At 39.5% G+C, this 20641-nt stretch overlaps 2 protein-coding genes across 2 annotated transcripts; both read right to left on the bottom strand.

The window, feature by feature from the left end:
* Positions 1–6719: 6719 nt before the first annotated feature.
* eif2ak2 (eukaryotic translation initiation factor 2-alpha kinase 2) lies at positions 6720–16759 on the bottom strand. The gene is made up of 21 exons (XM_086045596.1): positions 16529–16759; positions 16270–16420; positions 16072–16198; positions 15693–15807; positions 15439–15581; positions 15257–15371; positions 14573–14634; positions 14343–14486; positions 14122–14245; positions 12755–12819; positions 12595–12682; positions 12402–12433; positions 12268–12301; positions 12118–12176; positions 11919–12038; positions 11682–11807; positions 11391–11589; positions 10764–10892; positions 9141–9242; positions 8569–8631; positions 6720–8414 (listed from the first exon to the last, which is right to left on the bottom strand). Exons 3-21 carry the CDS (start codon positions 16179–16181, stop codon positions 8289–8291), a joined length of 1956 nt encoding a protein of 651 aa, XP_085901722.1. The 5' UTR covers positions 16182–16198; positions 16270–16420; positions 16529–16759; the 3' UTR covers positions 6720–8288.
* Positions 16760–17787: 1028 nt separating this feature from the next.
* gpatch11 (G patch domain containing 11) lies at positions 17788–20568 on the bottom strand. The gene is made up of 8 exons (XM_086045028.1): positions 20419–20568; positions 19845–20071; positions 19724–19765; positions 19515–19635; positions 19329–19419; positions 19035–19151; positions 18572–18653; positions 17788–18472 (listed from the first exon to the last, which is right to left on the bottom strand). The coding sequence occupies exons 1-8, from the start codon at positions 20466–20468 to the stop codon at positions 18417–18419; spliced, it is 786 nt and encodes a 261-aa protein (XP_085901154.1). The 5' UTR covers positions 20469–20568; the 3' UTR covers positions 17788–18416.
* Positions 20569–20641: the final 73 nt, after the last annotated feature.

Consider the following 20641-nt stretch of genomic DNA (forward strand, 5'->3'; position numbering starts at 1 on the left):
TCATGCCGCTCGCCACCTTTTCATCCTAATCTGCACCACAAATGAGCACGGGAGGCTGTTGGACATCGAACATCTTGTGTGAATTAGAGTCAAAGCCTTGGGCAGGGATGGGGAGGGTGCTCTCGATGTCTTCTCACGAAGGAAGGAAAGGGTGTGGGCTCCTCTGCCTTCTGCTGACTCTCATGCTGCAAACATTTTGCTGCGTTGCCACTCCGGATCTGCTCATGATGAACTCACTGGTCTGATGAAATCGGTTGTTGTTCACCACGTGGACCAACAGTCATCATGTGTCACTGTGCAATCTCTCGTTTCGTAAGTGGTGTCATGGCTCCCTGCCTGTGGAAAGCTTTTGAACTCATCACTTGAGTGTGACTCAGTGTCCACATGCAGCTTTACTTTACATGCCTTGTCTCTGCACAAAATGCCGATCCTTCAGGTTAATCTAATGTTTTTGATTGAGTTGTTTGTTTCTACTACATTTGCTGTCTATCCCAATTAGAAAAGCAAGTGACCCCAAAATAGATCGAAAAGCATCGCAAAGGATACTGGTTACTTTTAGCATAATACAACCATAAATCCAGAACATATGTATATAATGAAAAGGTGACTGACATTGACATAAATTTGTACCCGCTTTTGCATGGAATACAGAATATGATCGAAAGAAAAGTAAAACTACGAAAAATACAGTTTGGGGAGAAAAAAAGTCTCATGGTATCAAAAATGTAAGAAAACCATAATTGATGGCACACTCTGATACGTATACTGTAATAAAGCAAAACAGCAAATCGGTTTATTGCTGCAGGATACTCGTCAATTCAGGAGGAAAGGCAGCCTATAGGCCTAGCTTGGACAATTAACTATTCACTGACTGAGAATTGAACCCAATCTGCCAGCACAGAGGTTAGGTGAGTCAACCGCACAGTGATTTCAGTCTCTTTATTTACAGGAATAACTCTTAATTACTTTTTGGTTCAAACAAGCAAAACATGACGTCAGCCATGAGACGTTGCGCTCAATTTATAATGATGTCTGCTATTACCGCATGTCAACAGGAGTTCAAAATGTTCAGATGCCTACTCTGTCTAAAACGTTTTTCTCCACAAACTTGGTTAAACAATACCTTGGCCTTAAATAAGTTCTGGCACTAAGCCACACATTTAATTGACAACAACAGAAATATCAAACAGTTGACATATACTTTTGGAGTATTCCTAGCTACAACTTTACAAAAGCTGAACAATAAACAGCTGAGTTGAATTGTCCTGTGGCCACGTCCTCAGTGTCAAGTGCCAGAAAATAAAGATAAACTTAATTTGCCCTTTGTGGTATTGCTTGGCATCAGCAAAAAAAAAAAAAAAAAAGGCATGCCCATACATTTCTCTGCGAAATGGGTCCTTGGAGCTTGGTCCTGAAATGAGGGGATCCTGTCAGTTAATTAGACATGGGTGGTGACGACTCCATCCGTCTTTTCTTTCACCCCACCTATTAAGTCTGTTTGGAATTTTTTTCCCCGTCCGTCAAGATGGAGAAGGCTTCCAACTGCAAAGAGTGCAGAGCTGAGCCTTTCAAGGGGAATGAAATCGTTTGAGCAGCAACACTGACATACCTCGCCCTCTCTGGAAAGGTTATGTGGTGTTGCCATGGCAACACACGACACCAGCAGTATGTTAAAAAGGTAGCCTGAAGGGGGTGGAGTTGGGCGCGTCTAAACCTAAACTATGGCGGTGGAATTCTGTGGCTGAGTGAGGATGCATGTTGAATATTAATATTCTCTCTAAATTAAGTAGGAGTATGCACGCCACCATCCTCTCCTCCACTCTGATGCTCCATACCCATTAACATTTGTTAAAGCCCAATATGCACCATGACACATCCAGCTCTGTGGATAAGGAGGGTATTTTTAGACATGTACTCATTAGTGATGAGGGATCATTTGTAATGAAGGACAAGGGGGGAAAGGAGGCCAATATCTCTGTGAAAGATGGCGTCAATATTCAAATACCTGATGAGTGAGTGAGTGTAAAGAGGTATTGGAAAGAGTAGGGTGAAGATGTTAGGGGCAGGCCAATCAAAGAGTGTAAGGGGAGTGATGGAATAAAATTGCAAGGGGCAAGGTCACATGAATTATACAGCACATTATGCATGGCACAAAAGCTTCCTGTTCTGCTTTTACAATAACAATATGACATATAGACGGCTGATTATGTGCGCTCCAGTCATTCAATATCAGACAACTATTTTCTCTTGGTAGAGGTCAGACCTGTTGTTCCAACTACTCCGTATCTTTCAATAATTCATATGTAAGAATGACAACAACAGCTACCATTCACAATCATGCATATAATCAGTTAATGGAGTCTTCAAATGATATACAGTACCTGCAGTCAACGCGTTTCCTTTTAGGGTCATACGTGTTTGCACTGAATAATGGAATTCTGATTAAATTTGCTACGTGAGGGAAAGTACTATGGTTCTTCTCCAGGTAGGAGGGTAGAAGAATATGTGTGCCACTGTCTGACAGTGAGGACACCAATACAAAAGGATAGGAGGCACCCTATCATCCAAGAGACTTGTGTTGTAGGGGTATATGATACAACAGTGCCCCCGAGAGGCCGCAGTGCAGTCTACCTAGAAAGTGTATAGTTCCGGATGACCCGGTGTTTGAAGAATGAACACTATTTACAATAATGATGCGTGTTGAGTGGTACTAATGTCCTTACATGGGCGCTCCCATGTTGTCTTTGTACAGGGGGTTCCACTTGGTGGTCACTGACAAGCGGAGCAAAGCTGCAGGAGATCAAAATCAAAAGAGACTGAGTGTCCTAATGTAAGTTTCCAGTTTGAATAAAATTAGTGGTTATAAGAGCATTTTTTCTTTCACTGAACGTACATGAATATGAACGTTTTTGTTAACATGACAAATGTAACTTTAGGTTTCAAAATCTATTACATTTGACCGGGTTGGCCAAATATTGAACATAAATCCCAAACGCTCAGAAAGGTTTAACAGCCCGGAGAAACATGCCACACAGCCTGATATCAGTGAGTGTGCCTGCTTTTAGTGGCTCCGGCAGGCCGAGTGAAGCCAAGTTGGACCCGAATGATTTGGAGCAGCATCCAGAAGGGGTGGGCGTGCACATGGCTGGAAAGGCAGCACAGATAAAACGAACCCCAAAAAGCTCCTGGCAGCTGAATAAAACAGGCCCAAAGCATGTCTGTCATAGCATGGTGTCCAAGCCCTTCTATCTGTCCCTGGCTTTGTTCACGGCCTGGTTTCGCCACCGCTTTCATCTCCTTCCCTGCTGCTCCCGTATGTGGCTGTGTCATTTCTACCTACCAAAAGAGTAAAAAATGAATCCACAAAAATATATAGCAATTACTGTCAATGCATTTCATCCTTTGATTCAACCATATATTTGATGAGTGTGACTCTATCCATTAGTCATCTTTGCACACTTGTTCTTGCCTATACAATTGTGTATCTTGGTACTTATCGTTAGAATGTCATCAGAAATCATCATGCTTCTTCTTTTTCTTCCGGAATGTCCAATAAGGGCCATCGCAGTGCAGCATCCTTTTCCATTTTAGCCTAAATTCTGCACCCTTGTGTCTAACCAACTTGCCTCAACTTGGTCTTTCCTCACTACTTCTATCAATCAAACTACACCCAAATTGTAAAGTGCTTTTCATACTTAGGGCCCTATTTTTATTCCGGGTGCAAATCTAGCGCAAAAAGAAATCTCACTGCGCGTATGGGTGGAGTTTTCTTTCTTTTGGTATTTTGCCAGATTTTGCACCAGTAGAATTGGGTGCAACGGGGCGTTTGCACCTTTATGCCCCATTGTGTGGTGGAGCGTAGTGTTTTCCCTGTCAATCCTTGCGGCATCCCTCATTTGCATCAAAACCAGGGCGGTACGCACACCCAAGTACGTAGTGCTTATAGTGCGGAAAAAGACATTAAAATCGCTGGAGTTCGTGCATGATATTGGCATGTAAACTGCAATAGCTCCCCTTTCGGATGATGTAGTCGGCCGCATGTATGATATGATCAATTGGAGCCTTGCACCTCGCAATTGTGCGTCCAGTGCATGTGTGTCGGTGTGTGTGTGTGGTTGTGGGTGTGTGCATGTATGAGTGTGTTTTTGCAATGACACCACAGAAGGGTAGCTGTAAACGGAAAACGGTGATGAAGATTGCCCTACCATCATGTCTGTTAGTGTCTATGGTTGTCGGCATGGCTATGCAACAAACAGCTATATAACCATTTAATGCATACCTCTTAAACTGAGCTATTTCCCCACTTTTTCTTGCATTTACATCTTTTTTTTTTTTTTTACTGCAGGCATGGAATTGGCATAACAGCAGAGCTGTCAGAAAGTATCCTTTTTATTTATTTAGCAAAAAGTGGCTTTCAGGTGCTTCTGGCACAGTGTCACCTCCCCTACTGCTCCACGATGAACTACTGAACTCCAGATGGAGCAGACTGGCTCACTTATTAAAGATTTACCAGCTGAGTCTGCTGCTGTACCCTTGACCTTCCATACAGTGACTGAACAAAGTGAGTGTGTATTTGCCTGTGTTTGCGTGTGTGTCCGTGCGTGTGTGTGGGGGGGTGCGTGTGTGTGTGTGTGTGTGTGTGTGTGTGTGAGAGAGGTAATGTGAGGGGGCAGGAAGTTGAATAATGACTTTGCTGGGTTTGCCACTTGACAGCACTGGCAGGCTGTCAGCAGAGAGAATGCAATATCATTTGTAGTAAATTACAGGCCTTGTAAGTCAAGTTTGCACTGACAGCTCCCTCGACCGTCACAAAGAAAGCGCATCTACCGTGAAAAATGCACTCAAACTCACACCTTTACACTTTTTGGGTCATTACAACATCAGCAAAAGTACTTCAAGCTATATAAATGACAGTTTTCGAATCTGAGTTGAGAACATAGATTTTTTTTATAGGTGTTTTCAATGGCTAAATGTAGTCTGACTACATGGTCTATATGGTCCTCAGTCAGAAAAGGATGGAGTGCCCTCTCCAGGTCAAGGATGAGATCCTGCCCCATCTTGGGGTCTTCTTTACGAATGAGGGCAGGTTGGAGCGAGATCGGAGCCGCGTCTGCTGTGATGCGAACTCTGTATCTGTGTATGCTAAGAGATTTGTAGCAAGCAGAAAAAAACCTGCAACATCCCTTTAAACACCAAGAGCCATGATACGTGAGGACAGTTGAAGTATGTGGTTCTGTGGAGGCTGACTGTCCGCCGTAAAAAGCAATTGCAGCCCACAGCGAGGCATGCCATGTGGTCATGCTCCGGTTAGTCACTGAGTTCACCAGAGGTTAAGTGTTCCAAAAACCAGAACTTGTGAAATAGATGCATCTCATGTGCAACCACGGTTGTCTCAGTGATTTTGATGTGTTCTGGTGGCTGAAGAGCAAAAGAGCAACATAAAGCAGAGAAAACTATCGCTTGCACGCTTGTGAAGCTACACACAGCGTTTTGCCATGACCCCCATGATTTGTGTGTTGCTGAGTGAGTCCATTTTACCTCCCGGCTATGGTCCGGACTAGATCTAGATCACTGGCTCAGTGCTCTCAGAGGAAGTGACCTCAATACATCCAATAACCCTGCTCGCACGTGCGCAACAGCCCTGCAAGATTGGAGAAAAAGCAGGTGTCTCATCTTAGATGTTGACAATGAGACTACTGCACATTGTTTTGTGCTGGCTGCTGTAAATGTCAGAGAGATTATGCAATTTCATGCAGACGATAATCCAAATGCTGCTAGATATTTTTAGGTACAGTATTCCAAATAGATTTTTGGGTACTATTTGTCATTCAGGCCAAACTAATCATAAAATCCTGCCAACTACATATTGCTCACAAACATACTTACCACGCTGACTTTGTCACTACAGTTTGTGCATATATAACAGTTTCCGTTTATTTGCTATCTTCTACTTACATACACAACAAATGGCCATATTATGAACACATTTAGTGCACTTAAGAGCTGACTTTAACAGGATAAGAACGCCCTGTTTTAATAAGTGATATTAATTGGAAAAAATATACAGTTTAAAACAAACAAGATACAAATTGTCAATGCAAACACATTAGTCTATAGGACCGCTGAGGAGTAAAAATGAATTAACACATATAGAGGCGTTTTTAAGGAATGATTTTGGGAAATAAACAAACAGGTACCGGTAATCACAAAACAAATAATTATGTTCTTTGCCGTCTCGTGTTTGCTGAATTTACATACTTAATTTAAGTTTATTGATCAGTGATTGCATCACCCCAAGAGAGGTGCATTCCTCAGCCAGGTGACTGTGTGGGATTCTGCAATTGTCACTCGTTACCCTGCTAGATGCAAATGATGCAACATGTGCCGTCAGGATATTAAATGTCACAGATTCCTAAGTTTTGATTCCCAGAATATGAATGAGCCACTCTCGACCACAAGCTAAAACGGCTCGAGTGTCACCAACGACGGAGCCACAGCTCCCCCTTTAGGTTGCATTGATATTGACGACGCTTGAGTGGCAAATGGACGGGACCATTTAATGACATTTTCTACACCATGTTCATGAAGTATATGTATTGTTTTGTAAAAATGGGGACGTACCTCTTACAATAAAATGGATGCAAGAAAAGCCTTACAAGTATGCACAATGATATTGTCACAAGCAAAATTACGAAATGAGACACACAGTTCATCAGTCATCTAATACGCTCTTATTTTTTTATTTGTATTTTTAACAAGACAGACTGAGAGTCTCGTGGACTATGATCAAAGTGTTGTTCAAACTACTCCCTCGTGATGTGTTTCCAATGGCTGTAATGTAAATAGAGCATTTCAGATGTACAGTAATTATCGCCATTTTAATACACACCGATAGATGCCCACAGCACAAAACATACAGAGAAAATGTTTAAAAAAAATTGTTAAACAAACATATTTAAGAAATTATACAACCAATATCCCGTACAAGTTGACTGAAAAAGAAAGACATCTAGCAGTAGCAGTACAAATGCATGCGTAGATGACATTTTTGCTTTAATTATTGTAAAATTAATAATGTAATAATATTTATTAAGTTTTTCTTTTTTGGTGGTAAACCACATGAATTCCATTAAAATGACTCAATAACCACAGTTAACCTACACTTCCTAATTAGGCATTTATTTCCTGATAATTACACTTGGGTTTTAAAATGGACAGTGATCTTAAATTGGACCGGTAAATCAGCGCTGTTTTAAAGTCAAACTTCTTTCACCTTAGACAGCTGGCTAAGGTAAAGCCCCTCCTTTCCCATCAGCACTTACAAACAGTCATCTATGCCTTTGTTACGTTTCGGCTAGATTACTGTAATACACTTTATTTTGGAGTCAGCCAGTCCTCTCTCAAACGTCTCCAGTTGGTCCTGCCCGCCTACTAAGTGGAGCTCGGAAGATGAAGCACATAACACCAATTCTGGCCTCCCTTTACTAGCTCCCAGTGCATTTTCGGGTTCAATTTAAGATTCTCCTATTTGTCTATAAATCATTAAATGGCCCCGGCGTATCTCTGTGAGCTCCTCCACTCCTGCGTACCTTCCCGCAGCCACAGGTCTGCGGACCAAGTGCTGCTCGACGTGCCGAGGACTAAGTGGAGCCTCAGAGGGGATCGAGCCTTTTCGGCTGCGGGTCCTTCCTTTTGGAATGACATCCCATTGGATGTTAGGCAAGCCCCCTCTCTGTCCACTTTTAAAACCCGGTTGAAGACACATTTCTATTTACTGTCTTTTGATCAGACCTGAAATTTCCCACTCTTTTCCGGTGTCTATTATATATATTGTTTTATGTTAATTTATTGATTCCACTTGTTGTATTATGGCTATTTTCTTGTTTGTATGTAAAGTGCTTTGTTACAGCTCTAGCTGTTGTGAAATGCGCTATACAAATAAAATTGTATTGTATTGTATTTGTATCCAGTAACGCCAACAGCTCACAGAGAGCAAGTAGGGCTGCACAATATCAATATTATGGCAATATTTAACATGCACCTAAAGAAATGACATCGGGGGTTCAAATTCGGGCTCCGGCCTTCCTGTCTGGAGTTTGCATGTCTTCCCGATGCCTGCGTGGGTTCTCTCTGAGTGCTCCAGTTTCCTCTCACATTCCAAAAACATGCTTGGCGGGTTAATTGTCCGTGTAGGTGTAGTCATTCATCTGTGTGTTGTCTGCGACTGCCTGGCGACCAGTTCTGTGTACTATGCCTCTTGCCCAAAGATGGATGAATGGATGAACGAATTACACTGTCTTTCTGTCTTTAGCCAGTTTAAGATACATATCATACTCCTCAAGATTGGTTTGGAGTTGTCCGGCTTCAGGCCGGTCTTCCGGCCTCAAGGAAAGCATCGACTTAATCATTTGTTGCTGCAAGAATGAATGAACGAACAAACAAACAAACAAATAAATAAATACAACACCAAATGTGCATGTGTTGATTAAGGCAAGATTCTCAGTCATTCAAGATGTTCCTGTGAGATTCATCTTGCAAGTAAAATGTCAAAGTGTTGACGCACTGTACCTCTCTGGGGAAATGGTGGATAAAATCTGGAGGGAGTTTCTGCTTTCTGACATCAACCCAAAGCTATTTTAAAGGGAATAACAAAATAAGAGTAAGAGCATTTCTAATGAGGATGAGTGAAAATCATACTATCGATGAAGGCACACATGATCACTGTTAGACCTGTCAGATCACACACCTGTGCGATTATACTGCATTTTCACATAACACATGGCCGTTTATTTATGCCACTGTAAATACATTTTCCTTATAATAAATTCAATCAATATATGTCAAGTAAACTAGCTACAGCACACAAGAAATGCTAGAAGTGATGCACTGGAACAAATTGGATAAATTATCTATGTGACAACATAATGGCTGACTGAGCTAAACTGATTCTTTGTATTTTTTTTTAATCACTGAAAGACCTTCGGTGCAGATAAAACTACTGCTGCTATGGCAACGTTCACTATTATCTAAGGTAGATGTAACTGTTTACAAACATCTCACTTTTACTTGCATCCTATTCCATCTATAGTTGCCTTGAGAGGTTACTTTTTAGGATTACGGCTCAATAGGAGCTCACTCACCTTCTCTCTTTCAGAGCGGGTGAACATGCACCAGAGGAGCTCAAAATAAATCAGACCCAGAGCAAATATGTCCACTTTTCGATCAAAATCTGTCTTGTCTTTCTGTAAAAAAATAAAGAATGCAGTAGTAAGACAGTTAAAAGCAAGCGAGCATTAGTAATGTAGTAATTAGTCGTAGCTCCCTGACTGCTGTGCAAAGGGTGCATACTGTCCAAAGGCCTAAGCTGTAATGTGCAAAACGATGAGCACCTCTCCTCATTTATTTCTTCTGCAGTTCTATAATCATCACTCAATACCACAAATTTTATTTAATTAGAATTTGCATTATCATTTGGTATTACCAGTGAAATCAACGGGGGAGTCATCACCTGCTCTTAAATTAATTTAATTTGATAGCAAAAGATTTTTTGTTTTCAGTTCAGTTCGGGTTTTTTTTTGTTTTTTTTTGCTTTTAAGTACATGAACCTATCCATCCATTTTATATGATTGTCCTCATTCAGGTCACGGGTTACAAATGTATTATTCATCTATTTTCAAAAACGCGCAACCTCATTAGGGCATTCAAACACATAACCTCTCCAATATGTTCTTACCATTCCACCAATATGCTGCATATACCTTACGTTACAATGACAAGTGCCAAATTATACCATTGGCAATATAATCCCATTGAGCATTTGTTCTTTACAGAACATAGTTGTTTACATAACATAGTTGAGTTAAATGCTTGAAAAAGGAAAAAACTTTCCAGTCATCTTAAATCATCATACAGGTGTCAATCACAAGGCCCAGGGCCCGATCCAGCCTGCCACATAATATTTTGTGGCCCACAAAAGCAAATAAAATGTGTGTTCTTCATGTTTCTTGCTGAATGGATTTGTTCTTTTCATTTTGGTGGACAATCTGTACCAGATATGCATTTAATTTCTTACTTTTAACAAATTTTAAGAGCATATCACTTTAATAATTTCTTCATAAATTGAACAATAGCTGTTTACAGTATCTAAATATTTTGTTGCCACTATTTTCCGTGTTTGTTTTAAAGTATACTGTTCATAATTACGATGAAATGCAGGGGCAATTTTGTTTTGATAATACCATGATGATAATGCGTACGTATATATGATTTTCACAGTCATAACAGCCCTCTGACTTTTTTGTTATTTGTTTTTTAATCGAACACAAAAAATGTTTCAATTTTAGGCTCGGATCAAGAATACGGAATTGAAAATTAATAAGGTTTTGGTTTTTAGATGGACAGTTGAAAATGGATAGCACGAATTATGCATGGATTTATACACTCTCTAATAAAGCAGTCACAGTATAATAAATTTCACAAAGTGGCAGCAACCAGTAGGGATCGCACTTCATTTTTCCCAACTACCGGTACTTTCCTGACAAAACGGACTGCCATAAAAACAAGTGAGTGAAAAAAGTAATGAGAGGTTTAAGAGGCAAGTTTGGTGGTGGAATATTTCAAACAAAACAAAAAAATACAAAGTAAATTGTACAAGTTGAAATCCTTAAAAAGATTAATATGATGATGATGATGATGATGATGATGATGATGATATCTCCTATTAACAATATTGGATGTTCCACAATGTGTGCGGATTTTCTCACCTGCTCAGGAGCCATATAAGACGGGGTTCCTCTGTAAACACTTCTGTCCTCACCGAAAGTATCAACAGTAACTAGGCCAAAGTCCCCAATCTTCACTGTTCCATCCAGCCCAAACAGGATGTTGGCAGGCTAAGCATTCAGAAAAAGACAAATACGCATGTGGACAAAAATGTTAGTAGTAGTACCCTCACATCGAGAAAGAAAAACCCACAATAGTAATTGAAATAACTTGAAACACAGTTACTGATGACAATTTCACTAAGTCTGGAATTTCCTGGTTTGAATGGACGATCTTGTTGAAAAGCTCCTCTGTGTGATGTTGGAGCAGGTATTTGTTTGACTTGTGCACAGGCAGGGTGGATAAAACTTCCACCTCAGTAAAGGTGTGAATGTGAGTGTGAGTGGTTGTTTGTCTCGATATGTTCCCTGTGATTGACCAGAAACCATTCCAGGGTATGTCTTTGGCCTTTCAATCACTTCCGGTAAATCAAACACATTTACATTTTGTCATTATTTTGGTTGTGTCGCAGAGGTCATTGTGGGTTTTTCTTTAACAGAAGGGTACCAACAATTTTGTTCTTGTGTAACACCATACTTTCACTCTGTAACTGCAGCAAATAAACTCACCTTCAGATCTCTGTGGATTAACATTTTGGCATGAATGGATTCGACTCCTGAAAGTATTTGCTGTACAATGGCAAAACTGCATTCACTTCTTTGTGGAGGCTTCACATTCTGAGTGTTCGTATCATCAATCCACTGTCTGAGGTTTTTTTTGTCACACAACTCCATCTGAATATAGAGGAACCTTGCATTTGTGATAGACCTGCAAAAGACAAAAGGAAAAGTGATTCAACTCTTATGTGTGTTGTAGTATGTTCTGGAGAGAAAACAATCTTCAATACTCCTTTGACTCACTTGGCCAAGGAACTGTAAGCTGCACGGCCACCTTTGTAAGCAGCATCTTGCATCCAACATGTGTAGTATCTTACAATGTTGTTGTGTTGAAGCGCTGATAAAGCCAATATCTCTCGCAAAGATTTTCTGACCAAAAAGATGACAGACGTTTAAGATGCACTGCATTTAAGTTACACAACAGCAACATTAGAAGAAAGTCTGCATGAACTATTTGTCGTGAACAGAGTCTTAACTTACTCTTTACATTCAACGATCTTCACAGCGTATTTCTTTCCCTCAAGCTTGTGTTTTGCCTCGTAAACAGAGCCAAAGGATCCTCTGTTTATGTGTTTTATACAGTCAAAGTCCTCTTCAAACCTGTTGAATGGAACAGGAAACTGATGCTATCTGTAGCTAACGTTCTTAGAAAGAATAAATTCACTTAAAACTCACATACCTTGAACTGGCTGATTTTTGTTCACTATTTTCTTCTTGGAAATCTCTATTCTTTATACCCTTAATGGACACATTTATTTAATGAAGATAAAATAAAAATTAACAAAAGTATTAAACACTAAATTCCAATTATACAGTTTATTTATTTTACCTGTCCATTAGCATTTGGAAATTGTGCTGCGATTCTAAGGAGACAAAAATGGAAAGAACAGTAGGGGGGGAAAAAAGATGTCTGGTGTAAATATGCCATATTTTTGTCTGAATTGAATTCAAATGGTGACTTACTTTCTACTGGGTTTGCAGTCTGGACTTTGACCCTTGGGTGGAGAAAAGTAAACAACATACAACACAGATCTTCAGATTACGCACACTTGCCCTATCAAAATGTGTGTTTAAAAAAACAGTCTGAAACCTTGAAGGATCACAGGCTTTCCCTGACGCCGTATACATAAAATGTAATGCATTGGTAATAACACACCTGAGCTTTGGGGGAAGACTCAGCAAACTGTACTGAAAAACTTGTAGAGGAAGTGGTCATGTTTTTCAATGCTGAATTAAGGGATCCCCTTTAAAAATGAAAAGAGAAAAGTTTCTGTGACTCGAGTGCACAAGGTTGAGCTACTCAGTTCGCGACTTACCCCAAGTTTGGAGAGGACACCATGCTGCTTGGTGTAATACCGGCGCATGCAGAGGACCGCCGTACCTGTCAGGCACAAAGTAAAACAAATAAAGTGACTAATTTTCAGTTTAGGGTCAAGCGCTTGCTGATTAAAATAAAATCCATCCTGTACTTGTGTTAGTTAGTATGGCGTGCATCATAACCTGTTCAGTTACAGCTCTGGCTCAATAAAAAAAAATCCCAAATAACATAGGCTCTCTTCCAAAACGGTACTCAAACGGTGAGGCAATTAAATATATCGTTGCAGTCCTGTGAAAAACATTTAATGTCCATTTTTTTTCATTTTTCTTAGTTTTACATGAATGATGTTTAGTTAGGTATCATTTGTATTTAATTTCACTTTTATGAAAAACATTGTAATTACAAACTTTTTCTATTTTCCTATATTTAAGCGCAGTGCTAATGGGGGAGTCAACCCAAATGTTTTTTTTTTTTTCAAGAATATGTTCTATGCAGTCCCAGTAGTTGAAACAAGGCATGTTGCGTTTGTGGAATATGAATTAAGCAGCAGGGGCGGCCATTTTGTCACTTCTGTCGACTGAAAATGACAACACAGTCTTTCAGGGCTCAGATAACGACCAATCATGGCTCAGCTTCAGGGAACAGGTGAGCCGTGATTGGTCGTTACCTCACCCCTGACCAACTATGATGTAATTTTCAGTCGTCAGAAGTGACAAAATGGCCACCGCCTTAGATGGCTAAAAATGGGTGGATGTTGCTGCTTAACTCATATTCCACAAACGTAGTATTAATCAGAATGCCTTGTTTCAACTAGTGGGCCTGCATATAACATTATTGAAAAAAAAAACTGTTGACTTCCACTTTAATGTTCAAACTGTGGATAATGTTTGCTGACATACAATAATATTGAATACTGTACACATTTTATGAATAACTCCTCTGCCTTGTTTTTGAGGAACACTTATGTTTACTATGTTACTTTTTTTAATGTTTTGATTATGGTTGGTACTAGAAGAGCTAAATATTTGTTTGGGTGGCAGTTGCTGTAAAAGGTTTGAGAACCACTGCTACAGAGCATGCATCTTACTTGCGTAGTTACGCTCGGGAAATTAACATATTTTCCCCAAATTGGCCCGATGGCCATCCCGACCTTGCTGACAGTTAATATACTGCGGTTAAAAAGCACAATCAATGCCTTACAGTCAAATAAACTTTAGAAGTCTATTTTTTTTTGCCGAGTATCCTGGAACAGATTATGTACCATCTTGTGATTCTGATACAACGCGCATATTATATCATCATGATTAAAAAAAACAAAAACAACAAAAAAAAACAACGACAACAGCAGTAACCAATTAATAATACCTCACTGTCTTCTTTTTCAAGGGCAGAATGGGCCAACTGAGCGGCATTTTGCTTGGCTTCCTTGATAGTCTTTCCCGCGCCCACAGGGTAGTCCTTGCCATCGATCACTAACTTGTAGGAAAATCTGTGCTGACAAGGAGGCAATATTTCAATTTATTAGTGTTGAAATTGAGATTCTAGTTTGCGTATTGTTAAGTGCCTGGATGGAGACATGGCCTTACTTATGGTTATGAGATGGGCCACTTCTCTCCACTTCGATAAAATTTGGAGTGCGATGTGTTTTCTGACAGTACTCGTTGATATTTCCGATAAAATTGCTCTCGACTAAGCCATCATCTTCAGTCTTGGAACTTGGCGTCTTGTCACTGTGGTAGCAAAGACAGACATTTCTAAAATCACATCAGCCTAGTCCACTAATTTCAAACACAAATGCACCATGGTTTTTGCTCACCAGATCTCTGACATTGCCTCCATTTGTTGACTTGAAGAACCGGACGGGTTCTCACCTTCACTCTTAAAATAAAAGAGTAATTTTGATAAATTGATTGGAGTGGGCCTATTTACTTGCCTTTAGTGGCAAAATGCTCATAAACACGACATAACAGTAACAGTAGTTCTTGTGAAATTTTACAATTTCCTTGGCAGACAGACTGGAGCATCAGGCACATGCACAACTATTTTGGGGGTAGGTGCTCATGTATGAAAAAAAAAGAAAGAGCACCCATTGCCAAAATTATTCATATAATTAAGAAAAAAATGTTGCATATATCTTATATTAACTTATGTATTTATTTCTGTTAACATAATCAACACAGTCGATAATAACACTGTTAACAAAGGAAGTAGAGGAAAGCTACGTGAGCTATGTGAGCTGCTGATCCGAGGGTGGACAATTGAGATTACAAGGACTCGAAAAAAATGTCCCTCAGATATCAAAACACTTTGAGGGAAAATTGATGACAGAAAGGTTGATTCATTTTTTTTTTAAAAATATTGATGAATGATGGAAAAAATTAGTTCAGCAGAAAAGGACACTTTTTTCTCCTCCAGGGCAAAGGGGCTGGTGCTGAAGCAACACTAGAGGTCAATCTGTGCATGTGCCTGTTGAGCATGATTACAATGTGCGATTTTGTACCTGTGACGCTTCATATATCGCATGATATGCAAGTTTAGCAGCTTCTGCCTTAGCTTCCTTTTTTGTCGTCCCTGTTGCAACTGGATACTCAATCACCCCAACTAAAAATCGACATCTTAAGGAAACAAAACATTGCATCAACAACTCTGCATTTATAACTTGGCAACATTATTGAGGCTTACTGAAAGGACTTGTATGATCCAGGTCTTGTGGACTCAATAAATCTGACATCCATCTTGATCTTCTGACCATATTCATAGAGCCAGGACACGTGATTTTTGACTGTATGGCTGACTGGTCCAATAGAAGCTTCTGATGCATGCTCCTTGTGTCAACATAAAACATAATCTCGATTTAAATTATTTCAATTTTTACGTTAACACCAAAATACATCCAATGAATAACACACAAAATATTGTGTGTAATTTGGATTTACCTTTTCCATTAAGCTTTTTAAAGCATATTTGGCAGCGTTCTGTTTGGCCTCCTTCCTATTGTTTCCCACCCCCTCTGGATATGCCTCGTCATTGACAACAACTCTTATGGTAAATCTGTGATATTAAAAAAAAAGAAAGAAAGAAAGAAAGAGAGAAAGAACGCACGCAAGCACGGACCCCCCCCCCCCCCCCCCCCACACACACACACACACACAAGCACACGCACTTCAATAAACAACAACAAACAACAACCACTGTATTGAAGTTGGAAACATGAGACCCCCCGCCGCCCCCACGAGATTTTCAATAATGGCCAAGCGTTTAATAAAACGCACATACAGTATGTCATGAACTCGACTGTAATTGTTTTCAACCCACTTTTTAATGTGATCCGGGCCATCAGTTCCGATGTCCTCATACTTCAGTTCCGAACGTGTTCTCTGCGTGTACTCGTTCAATTTAGCTACGTAATTTTCGGTATCCATCATTATTCACAAAACAGTATCTAAAATGAAATTGAACGTTATTAACACATATATATATATGGATATATATAGCAGATTATATAGTATTTACCTATTGCTCTCGATGTGTCACTGCGGCGCTGACAACAGTACTCTTGAACATTATTCCAAATGAATGGTAGGTTTCGATTTCGATTTGTCGAAATGAAAACTTCCTGCCTCTGGATGATGCCTTCCGGTGGAATCTGAAAACACAGAATTCCCTACAACAGATGCATAATTCAGTAAACTGAATCCTCGTCCAGTCGTCCATGCGTAATTGTACAGCATTTTATGTCGGACTAGTCAGTGTTTAATCATTACACACCTACCGCGTAAAGGCGGAATGAACGAAAGAGTAGCAATTGACGTAGAAGAATGATTAAGATTAAGACGCATTTCAACAGAAAGTCATTGTTCACCATGCAATATAAAGTCAAGGTTTCCCCCCCAAAAAATCCCATATACCAAATATCCTCACATATTGGTAAGATATGTTCAGAAACAAAAGTAAGTAAAATAAAAGTTTAGAGTGATTTACTACAAATAGTCATTACAAAGCCCAACGCAAAGCATGCTGGGAGGTAATAGAGCTTCACAGTCATAGGCACGCCTACTTTATGTCCTTATATCAGATCTGGGCAAATTACGGTCCGGGGGGCCACATCTGCCCACAGTCTATGACCAGCCTTCACGCTGACCATGAAGTCAAAGTTAAAGTTAAGTTTAGTGATTAATTTTAAAGTTGTGCTTTTTATGTATGCGTGTGTGGATGCTGGTAAAAGCGAGAAGCAAGCTGTAATTTTAATGACCACTTATAATTTTGTCAAAAACATGTATTTCCTATACACACCATATCTACACACATAGCAATTTGTTAAAACAAGACAATTGATGCTTTTTCTAAATACATAAAAAATAATGGACAAAGTTGAGGTTGGTAAGTTGCTTTCGCCCTCAGCATAAATTTCCAGTTTTTCCAGTTGACCCCTTTGCAAAATTGCCCATCCCTGCCTGATATGGTCATCCAAAGTGTCACTTCCGTAACTTTTTCCCCCTCCCCCGCTCTGCATCTGAACATGTCCAGACATGTTGTAGTGCAGGGGGAGTAGTAGGGAACTCCGGTTCCTCGAGAGCCGTATCCTGCCTGTTTTGGATCCCTCCCTCATTTGAGTTAGGTGTGTTGTGGTCGGGAGAGATCCAAAGCAGGCAGGATATGGCTCTCGAGGAACCGGAGTTCCCTACCCGTTGTAGTGGGAGTCAATCGCAGGTCATGTCAGAATACCCTGCTCCCATACTGTTATATGGTCATCCAATGACATCACTTAGATTTTTTTCTGCCTCATCGTTAAAAAAACAACAGTATTTTCTCTTTAAACAAAACAAGGTTATCTTTAGCTCAACACAGATCTAGCCATTATTATCAATTGAATATAATTGACCTCAATTAGCTTAAGTGTAATATTTAGAGCAACGTTCTCGTAGCCATCACGCTGTAAAATATAACAATACGAGGATGAATCGCAGGTATACAATCACAATGCACTGCAATCCGCAAAATCTTTCCAGCATACAGAAATCCAACTCAATGGAAAGGTCTCATAAAAATATAATGTATCACAATTTAATTAAAACCACTCAAACTGCTGCGCATTATAGACTGGTATGTTACAGGTAAGAAACTAATCACCAAGCCGGGTTGGGAAATTGACGATGGGACAGCCCGGATCGGTACAACTATGCTCCATTGCATAAATAAATAAACAATTCTATCTATCTCTGCAGCCTGGTACCAAATGGCCGGCTGCAGACCGGTGGTTGGTGACCACTGCATTAGAAGTGGTGATAATGATGTGGTCAACTCAATATATTAATACATAACACTTTTTGGATCTGTAAACCATAGAAATACTTCAATACGCTAAACACATTTATAAACATATGTACATTACATTGTGTATCTATTGTATGTTATGCAATGTAATTTAATGAAAATATTGAGACATTTACAAGAAATTATGGTACTGTTTATCGTTTCTCCATTTAAATAAAACCCTGTAGCAAAGAAATGCCAAAAATGGGGGGAAAAAGGAAAATATATGACAGGATCAGTTTCCGTCCATACATCATGACTTTGACTGCCTGTTGTTATTGTCCCTTTCACAATGTAGAAAACTCCAGCTCTGAACTACTGCACACTATACATTGATTATAATAAATTCATTCATGCTCTGCTGCTGTATCCCCGGGACAGTTCGAGGACAGGTCGTCTTCATCTGGAAAAAGGAAAATATTTCAGCCGATCAATAAATTGAATAAAACAAGATGTGTTCAAAATACCGTAATTGTAATGTTATGAATATGACCAAGCTTACCATTATAGGCCGTTCCACACCATATGCAGTAAAAATGGATCCCTCTTAAGTAGGACGTCAGTATTTGCAGTTGATCAAAGGACTGTAAGAGAAAGATTACTCGGGATCATAGGCGGTTTTACATGGTGGCAAGGGGTGGCAGCTGCCACCCTCACCAAATTCCTTGCCACTCCAGTTGCTACCCCTGCAGTTGGCAGTTAATCTATCAATACTAAATAAAAAAATTAATTGCAAATGTTCCTGATATTGTTGCCATAGTGTGTATAAACATTTTAATCACCAGTTTAGAATGCATTCAATGATCAGCTGATCATTGAATGCAAGCTTTGCAGAAGCCTGAAAATGATGCTGATAATTTGAATCAGGTGTGATGGAGGAAGGAGAAATCTAAAACAGGTTGGATATGGGGCTCTCGAGGACCGGACTTGGGCACCCTGGCCTACAAGGATTAATAAGAACTAACCGTTAATTCCGAAATTTCCTCTTTGTCCGCTTCTTCTTCTTCTTCTTTAAGATCATCTATCTCCTCGTCAACCTCCATTTTTGGCCAGTACCATTCTTCCCTGGGGACTGTGATGCCCTGAAATGAAAAGGCAAATTTTTTAGACAAAAACAAAAACTCAAGTGCTATTTCCACAGTGACATCCTATGAATGTGCACTATGTCATTTTTATGTATGCATACTGTATACACTGTATTGGTACATCATTTTCTGTCTGTCTAGATTATCTTGCGCTAGAACCAATTATTCTCCAACCTTTTGAGAATCTAACTGCTCACAGGCTCGTTGACTTCGTCTAAGGTCGCCTTCAATTTTCCGCTCCTCTCTCTCGGTCCGTACTCTTGACCTTGAAATGAGGCAGCATGAGCACAGATAGACGATGATAAACTGGCATTATAGGATGAATAAGTGATCAGAGCCATAGATTCACTTAGTCTTCACCTAAAATCTTCCAGAGATTTGGTTTCATTTTGTTGTTTGGCCTGTACTTTCTTTCGATACTGTTCCAGATCCTCCTCAGCTTTTCTCTTCTTTGCTTCTTCCATCCCGATGCCACCTCTGTCTGGTTCATTAAAGGACAAAAACAGTTAGAGACTATACAGTAACTGGAGTTATTACATGCATGAAAAAATGCCCATTTTAGTTCTTACCAGTTTTAATATTCAATGGAATTGGATCAACTCTGCCAGCCCCTAAATTGGTGAACAATATTATCATCAACACAAATACAGCAGCAGTTCAAATTTCAGTAATTCAGAAAAGAAAACTTGCCTTCTTTTCCAAGGCCTTGCCCAGCTTTGTAACCCATTTTTTGCAAAAGTGCAAATCCCTTATTGTTATTACTGATGGAGCTCTGTAAAGCTGTTTCACGGCTTTCTTTTTCTTGCTCCTTGAAGGTTTTTTGACGGTTTTTAATGTTGGTCTCTTTGTGCTTTTCTTCCCGTTTCATTGCCTCTTTTACACGTCTCACCATGGTGACACCTGGTTTGACATCTTGTCTGTCACAAGAAAAAAAAAGTGGTTATTATAAAACAAAACGGCACTTACAGTATAATTTAGTGATAACAATTCACATAGTAATTCAATATGTATGAGTATTTAATAGATTAAGGATCAATAGCTACATATACGATTACTGTCTTAATTTATATGGATCATAAACCGCATTTCGTTGTCTCGTTTTTAACATGTTATATGTTGTTGGGCATTATTTTACAGTAGGCTATACACGAAACTAAGCTATTTAAGTACGCTTAAACAATTTACAGTGTGTAAAAAGCAGACCAAAACTGTAATGCATGTCGACAAACGCTTAAATACACATACCGTCCAAACCAACACTTACAATTGAGTGAGGAAAGCATCGGACATATAATCATCTTCCTCATCGGACATGATCAAAATTTAAAAATAGAAAATAAAAATGAACAAGTAATCCCAGAATTCTTTATTTCTCCAGCACTGTGATGTGGTTCCCGGTTCCGCTAATGTTTGGTTCCCTCGACAATATATTCCGACTAACAACAAATAAACTTTCATAATCTATTATTTGTGTGTAGATGTCAGGG

Source organism: Filicampus tigris, chromosome 11, assembly GCF_054856515.1.
Source record: "Filicampus tigris isolate MCC_2025a chromosome 11, RoL_Ftig_1.0, whole genome shotgun sequence".
NCBI classification, from domain to species: domain Eukaryota; kingdom Metazoa; phylum Chordata; class Actinopteri; order Syngnathiformes; family Syngnathidae; genus Filicampus; species Filicampus tigris.

Coding starts and splice junctions, on each gene's coding strand:
- eif2ak2 (XM_086045596.1), bottom strand. CDS start 16,181: ATGATGGATACCGAAAATTACGTAGCTAAATTGAACGAGTACACGCAG. Junction 14,246..14,342: donor GGCCCATCTCATAACCATAA/GTAAGGCCATGT, acceptor TTGTCAGCACAG/ATTTTCCTACAAGTTAGTGA. Junction 12,177..12,267: donor TTCCAAATGCTAATGGACAG/GTAAAATAAATA, acceptor GTGTCCATTAAG/GGTATAAAGAATAGAGATTT.
- gpatch11 (XM_086045028.1), bottom strand. CDS start 20,468: ATGTCCGATGAGGAAGATGATTATATGTCCGATGCTTTCCTCACTCAA. Junction 19,420..19,514: donor AAATCTCTGGAAGATTTTAG/GTGAAGACTAAG, acceptor CCTCATTTCAAG/GTCAAGAGTACGGACCGAGA. Junction 18,654..19,034: donor AGGAAATTTCGGAATTAACG/GTTAGTTCTTAT, acceptor TTTCTCTTACAG/TCCTTTGATCAACTGCAAAT.